Genomic DNA, 7,510 nt, shown 5'->3' on the forward strand with positions numbered 1-7,510 from the left:
CAAAACAGGTAAATAAATAATAATAATAAAAGTTAAAGTTTGACAGGCACTAAGTTTATTATAAGCATGATGATCACTTGTATCGTTAGCATGTATGCATGGGCGTGTTTGAAGAGGTTTTTATTAAAAGAAAAAGACGATTTAGAAAGCCCCAAAGAGACATGATGAGATTAATAGTGAGAAGGAAAGGTGTGAAGAAAAGGTAATCTGTGTAACTAAAAGAATAAGAAAGGAGTGAGAGAAAAGGAGAGGAAACCTTAGATTGTGACTATTGTCTCCCAATATTCCAAACAGGTCCCCATCAAAATCAAACCCCAACCCCCATCTTATAAATTATAATGGAGGGTCCTTCTTTCTATCTACCACTACATATATATATATATATATATCTATAATTAATCAGAAAAATAATCCCCATGCCAAGTCCAAGAACAAAAATAAAAAAGAAAGAAAAAAAATAGGATTCCAAGCTTTTTCATATTTGTGGTGGACAATGGAAATCTATAGTAAAAGAAAAAATGAGAATAGAACAGGAAGAAAGTAATCATCGCATTCACATCAGCCACTTTTTCCCTTTGTTTTTGTTTGTTTGTTTGTTTTTTTTCTGTAGCTTAATTTAAATGAAATTCTTCAAAATAGAATTGAAGGAAAAATTATAATTCCTTAATAAAACTACGGAAACCTTGTTTTATAGTTAAATGCACTACAAACTGATTTTACAATTTTACTAGGAAAGACAATTTCAAACTCATCATTCATTCATTCATTCATCTTCTTCTATTTCTCATCTTTGCGTTGTAATTAATTATGAGCTTGCTGCAGCAGCTTGCATGAATGCAAAAAGCCATTGTTGGTCTCCGGCTCCGCTCGCTTTCTTCATAGCCCCAACAAGATGTAGTAGACAAGCGTTATGGGCAACGCAATCAACATTCCAAATATAACTCTGCCATTCATTTCAATCATTAGTTTGTTAATGTGTGATTAATTAGTAAAGAAAATAACAAAAAAGCTAGAAAATAAAATATACTTACCCTGTGCTGAGAATATCAGGGTGTACATTGTATTCCTTAGCAAAGACAAAGGGAACAATTCCTTGGGGTAGAGCTGCCTGTTATTTTGTTTGGCAGTACACAGTACAAACAAACACAACAAGGCTGTTAACAACAAGGCCACACATACATACATATCTTTGATATATCTGTTCTTTCTTGTGCTGTGTCACTGTGTGTGCATAATTACTTAGGTCCAAACCAAACAAGTCCTTGTTTACTTAATTATAATAGAAAATAGAAAATACTGGGTTGGATTGATTCAGTCTTTATTTGGCATTGGAATTTCTTCTTATTATATCCCATGTTTATGAAAAGCAGTGAGATGCCATGATGGTTTTGTACAATATTACAAAAGAAGAATTAAATTAAATGAATATCTTCAGAGAAAAAGAATAAAAAAGCTTATCTTGAGGTAGCAGAATATTATTATAAAAGTGAAACTTTTGAAGCATATGTAGCTATGTGGGATTGCTTTGGTTGTGTCAGAAGGAGGCAGAAGAGAAAAAATGGAGAGAGGGAGAGAGAGACCTGAACAATGGCAACGTGCAAGAGAGTGCCTCTTAAGCCAACAGCAATGGAAGCAGCTGCCATGACAGCTGGACCTGTAAGGAATCTCACAGCCATAGTAAAAGCTGCAATGGAATTTCCACATGCTATGATCCTCGGTTGCAAAGCCATAAACAGACCTGCAAATCACATCAAAAGGGAAAATTAGCAAACAGCATGCTCATCAGACACCATCATCACTACACCATCACACCACTGTCACTCAGTCAGTCAGTCAGTCATCCTCCTTTGATTTTGAAAGACCTTTCATCATCATCACCACCACCACCCACCAACCCATTATTATTACATCAAAACCCAAACCCAAAGCCCCAGGCAAAAACTTGGCCAAAAAAGTAAAAACATAAATAGTGAAAGAAAGAAAAGATTCTTAATATAAAGAAAACCCAACATTATCATAACCCTACTGTTTGCTTTCTTTGCTTTTTTTGCCAGTTTGTTTTCTTGCTTTTTTTTTTATCCAACAATTAATAATGAAAGGCAAACAACGGAGGGTTTTTCTTTTGTGAAAGAGATTGTAAAGGGAGTGTGTATGGTATAGTATACTGACCAAGACTGAACATGGCCATGCCAAGTCCTGCATCAGATAGTATGGCAATGGACTTTGCTATAATGGCTGGCATTTGAATATGCCACCTACAACAAAAATCATCAAAAAGAAGAGATAATCAAGAATATTGTATTGCACCAATGCTAATGCTATCTGTGGAGGAGAATTGATTTGCTTTTGAAAATTTGCAAAGATTTTGTTGGATTCACTTCACTCTCTGAGGCTGTGAAGCAGAGAAAGGGACAGCTAGCTAGTAGCAAGTACCTGAATGAAACTAGAGACCAGGTGAGGCCAATCAAGCTTGAGTAAGTGTTGGGGTTTCTGATGAGTTTTCTCCAAACCATGATCAGAATCAGCCTAGTCATCACACTGGTTGGAGGCATCACTTTGCCCTTCCCATCCCCTGCTGCTTTCTCAGCTTGCTCATGGTTCATGTTCATCTGATCCCTGTTGCCAAAGCTGAAATCATCTCTCTCCAAGTACTCTTCTTGATTCTCTCTACGACCTTCCACTAAAAATCAAAGCCCCATCTCACATGTAAAACCTAAAAAACAAATTAATTATATAAAAAAGAACACTGAACAAATTCAATAGGATGTACCTTTTCCAGGAGACACAGCCAATTTCACCTCTTTTTGGTCATGAGCAGTACCATATTCATTGCTTCCAAACACATCTGAAACAGGAGAGGCACTGGAACTCCAGACAAACATATGAAGATCCTTACCACCATCCTCTGGCTTCTGCTGAGCTTGCCCATTAGGCCTCTTTGCATTAATGGCATTACTATTATTATTAGCAGCAGCAACGTTTTTGGAGGCTGTAGGTGAAAACATTCCTGGGTTGGGTGCCGGGTAATGCGCTGTCGTATTGTTACCTTGCTGGCCGCCGTGGTAAAACCTTGGCTTATTACCTGTAGCGCTGACCACACCAGTACCATCTTCCTCATAATTTGACGGCCTTGGAGTTGGCCCTCTGGATGCAGAGAGCCCATAAACATCTGAAGAACCAAAGTTGGAGTTCCTCCCAGCAGCCATCATAGAGTAAAAGTCTGTGTGATTGAAACTAGACCCACGTGGAGTTGGGTTTCTTGAAGACTGCAGAGAGTAAATCTCTGCATTGGTGAGGTTTGAAGGCCTTGGAGTTGTGGACGACAATCCCTGAGACCTTCTTGAAAAGATATCAGACCTCGAAGCATTTGATTTCCTCACAGTAACATGAAGCTTGCCATCTTCTTTGATTTCAGCTTCAGTTTCAAGTGGCTGCCTCCCATCCAATGACATGATGTCAGAATCAACATGGATGGAGACAATGGAGCCAGCAGTGTCTGGGAACTGTTCGGAGATGAGCAATTTGGCACCTCTGTATTCGAACATGAAGAGCATCAAAGTGTACCAAATAATGCACTGAAGCACAACAATTTGGACCATGAGGCTTCCTGAGAAATCGCCATACATTCCTTTGAGCAGGGGGATGCCCATGACCAGAGTGTTGGGCAGAGTGGAGAGGGAAAACAGAGTGATGGTCCATTCCAAGCAGCCCCTTTTGCTGACTTTGGTCCAGACAGCAAGCACAGCAAGAACGATGAGCTTCTGGAGAGTGTCAGCTGCTATGAAGCGAGTGTTCATGTTGTAAGGGTCGTTGGAGGAGATGAAGTGGAAGGAGAGGAGTGGGACTGCAAACAGAGCCACAAACCTGTTGATGCCAGAGCACTGGTCAGGGGTGAAGATCTTCCACCATTTCACTGAGCCATAGGCTAAGATCATGGCCACGTAGAGTGGAACCACTGCAGTCATGACATGGTAGAAGTCAGATAATGAGATCATCTTGAATGAATCTTGATGATCAGTTCAGTTGTAACCCAAATCAAGAAAATTAATTAGGCTTATTGCTTGCTCTGTCTCTGTAAAGAAGAAGAAGAAGAAGAAGAAGAAGGAAGATGGAGGTGGTGGTGGTGGTGGAACTGATGATGAAAAGGACAAGGGGAAAGGGAATAGGAGGAGAGCATGTGTTTTGGTTTTTGGGGTAGTGGGTAATAAGCAGAAGAATACAGCAATATTTTTTGAGCTTTGAGAGTTGCGAGAGAGCGAGCAAGCTTGCACTTGCAGTCCCCAAAGCGCACACACACTCAGCTCAGCTCAGAAAAGTATTTGCTTTATATTCTTTTTGCTATTGTATATTTATTATTTCCGTTTGTTTTTTCCCTTTTTGTTTTAAGTTGTATTTTGATTTATAATTTTGTGTTTTTGAGTTTTTGGGTTAGGACAGGAGGAGAGAAGGGAGTGGCATTTGTCAGTTGGTGCGTGGCTCTATCTTGTTTGTATGGGATGGATCATGGATGGGTCTACTGGTTGCATAAAGCAGAGAAAAAGCATTTTGGCTAGAGGTGGCGGTGTCTCTAACTACTTGTTTCATTGTTTGTTTGGGACCTTTTCAAGCTTTCAAAAGACCCTCTGCATCTTTCCTTTTCTTTTCTTCTTCTTTTTTCATTGCTAGGGTTAACTTCCTTTTCCTTTTCTTATTTATCTATGTCAAGAACACACCATTCAAGTAATTAAAAGTGTGAGTAAAGGTTGTTTAATTAATTCCTTCCAAAATGGTGAAAGAAAGAAATTATATATATTCATCTTCTTGAATCTTGTTCATGGGGAGAAGAGAAGAGAAGAGAAGTGAAGTGAGGATAATAGCGTTTTGATTGATCACGTGGATCCTAAATTGTCCATACTTTTAATCCAAGCGCTGCATGTCATTGTGTTAGGTGGGATTAGATGCCAATCCGAATTTAGCCACACCAACACCAAGTAGCCAAACAAAACAATTCTAGCCACGCCAACCCAACCCAGCCCACCCCAGTCTCATTTTCATTTTCATTTTGGACTTACATATTTGTGTTCATGGATGGAGGGCAAGCAACATCATATAGTCTCCGCTGGATTTGGATTCACACCATATGGATTTATAGGTCTTTGTTGCATTTCCTTATCCTCATAATTAGATCAAATCTTTTTTCATTGATGAGATGAGGTATGGAGATTCGATTTAATATCGGGAAGAAAAATACTACTAAACCAAAACTAGCTAGCTGGAGATAAATTATTAGGGTATTGTGTGTTACTTATTGCTTTTTACGCCTAAAAAAGTAGGAAAGTAGTATAAGTTACCAAACGCTGCCTTCCCTTTCCCTATTCTTTTCTCAAAAAGAAGTATTAATTGAATATTTTCATGCGAGACAGGTAGTATGTCTAAAGTTTTGCTGATACAGAGAACAAATTAATGTTCATTCTGAGAATACCTTGAAAGGAAACAGATTACTTTATGCTGAATACTGACATTCTAACATATGATTGGCTTGAAATGAACTCGGGAGATGAAATTGAAATTGAAATTAAAATTAATTAATGAAAGGGTTATCTCTCCTAGAAGTGATGAAAAACTGAGCAGAGAAGAGAGAGAGAGAGAGAGAGAGAGAGAGAGAGCATGCTTCGAAGTTAATGATGAGGACCGTAAGTCATGACCATGGGGGCTTGGGGTTCACAAAGAATGAAAGCAAACGGGGGACACATATTGACGTGTTACTCTCACAACTCTCTTTGAAATCCAAAACTCCAAACACCACGCTTATACTGCACGCACTGCAATGCCCCTTTTCTGTTTTCTAAGCCATTTTTATCACTTGGATTTCTTAAACTAATTCATTTCTTCACTCCCCAAATTGCGTGCTCTATTCAATTAATTAATTTTGTATTTATTTAAAAAACTAAATTTGTTTTGGATTTGAATGAGGATGGATAAAATTAGGCCTAATAAAATAGAAAATAGAGAAGCTATAGAAAGATGGGTAATTTGGACAATTAAGAAGAGAGATTGAGTGATGTTTTTGGCTTCTTGTGCAAATCATCTTGGTTCCAAATCTAAGTCATCAAACCTAGAAATATGAGATATTGGAATGAATCACTCTACGCAGTACGTACCCAGCCAGCCTAGAGGGACAGAGAATTTGCCAAAGATCATGCATGTTTCTCTCCTTTCCACCAGTCACTTTTTTTTTTCTTCTTCTTTTCTTTTTGCAAGAGGAAATCAAGGAATAAATGAAGGAGACTGATTAAGAATTTGGCATATCCAAACGGTGAATGAAATTATCAGGTCAAGAAATGAATAAGTGTGTTAGTTAATTATAGTTTTCATTTTCCAAACCACCTTTTTACATGCTTAATAATTATATGATATTTGTGTTGTGTCCATAAAACTGAACACAAAATGGTAATGCAGAAAACATAGTAATTAGCACAAGGAAGGAGCAAGCGGTCAAAGTAAAGATATGCTGATGCCGAGTCAGAAGTTGGCAAAGATGGCAGACAAGCGCAAGCTTAAAGCCTTATTTAAGTGCATAAACTATGTGATTACGTGCAATAGTTGAATGGTAATTCAGAAAACCATTTACATTTTTGTGATGTGAGTGAAAGGCAACCTCATTGATCAATATATAAAGCTACTTCTGTCAAAGCGGAAAAAAAATATTAATGCACTTCACTTCTTCTATTTGTTGGAAATTGGAATGCTGATTCACACTGAACTTGTGGACAGCGAAACTTGACTCTGGCTTAAGGAGAAAAGGGAGGTTGATTCATTTAGAATTAGATAAACGTATGTATCGATCTGGTCATGATCATCATTACATAAAAATAATTTGATTGGAATAATGCTTAAAAGCCTCAAAATGCAGACGTGTTTCTCAAAACCACACCCTCTCCTTTAAGAAAAAAAGTCTCTCATAAAACGGGTATATGTCGTCCGTCCTTTGCAAAAAGCTATGGGGCATTAGGTTTTCAGTGATAGATACAAATATATATATATATAGTTACTTTTTATTGAGGATCTCTCAAATTATTTTATTTGAAGGACTCCCTTTAGGTTACTCTACGAATTTTTTTTTCAACAATCCAAATTGTCTAATTTTCAAGTCTTCATTCATAGATCATCCTTACAAAAAATTAGACAAATTGAAAGTCATTAAGGGATCTAATTGAGACCAAAAAAATCAATAAACACAGTGCTTCATGAAAGTATTTAAAATTTAATAATTTAATTGAATGGTCAAATGATATTGGATTCAAGTGAATTTTTTTTGTAGAAATGATCTTTGAATGAATATCATGGTTTGGATTAGTGAAATACAATGCAGAGTGGACCCTACAAGGATGTCTTCAAATAAGCTTATTTGAAGGATCCCTCAATAGAAACTCTCAATATATATATATATATATATATATATATATTTGGTAAAAAAGCCTTAGAATTTGGGAAAGCTAGCTAGGTATCTCTATCCTTTGGCACTAATTAT

At 37.3% G+C, this 7,510-nt stretch overlaps 1 protein-coding gene across 1 annotated transcript; it reads right to left on the minus strand.

Annotated features, from left to right (window-relative positions):
- Nucleotides 1-626: 626 nt before the first annotated feature.
- Nucleotides 627-3,995, minus strand: LOC117627539 (probable auxin efflux carrier component 1c). The gene is made up of 6 exons (XM_034359662.1): nucleotides 2,771-3,995; nucleotides 2,434-2,680; nucleotides 2,170-2,255; nucleotides 1,581-1,738; nucleotides 1,032-1,108; nucleotides 627-943 (listed from the first exon to the last, which is right to left on the minus strand). Exons 1-6 carry the CDS (start codon nucleotides 3,993-3,995, stop codon nucleotides 877-879), a joined length of 1,860 nt encoding a protein of 619 aa, XP_034215553.1. The 3' UTR covers nucleotides 627-876.
- Between the last annotated feature and the right edge of the window lie 3,515 nt (nucleotides 3,996-7,510).

Source organism: Prunus dulcis, chromosome 5 (genome assembly GCF_902201215.1).
Source record: "Prunus dulcis chromosome 5, ALMONDv2, whole genome shotgun sequence".
Taxonomy (NCBI): domain Eukaryota; kingdom Viridiplantae; phylum Streptophyta; class Magnoliopsida; order Rosales; family Rosaceae; genus Prunus; species Prunus dulcis.

Excerpts from the sequence above, each read along its gene's own strand:
- LOC117627539 (XM_034359662.1), bottom strand. The coding sequence starts at position 3,995 with ATGATCTCATTATCTGACTTCTACCATGTCATGACTGCAGTGGTTCCA. Across the intron at positions 1,109-1,580 it reads TGCACGTTGCCATTGTTCAG|GCAGCTCTACCCCAAGGAAT; the intron begins GTCTCTCTCTCC and ends ACAAAATAACAG. Across the intron at positions 944-1,031 it reads CCTGATATTCTCAGCACAGG|AGTTATATTTGGAATGTTGA; the intron begins GTAAGTATATTT and ends AATGAATGGCAG.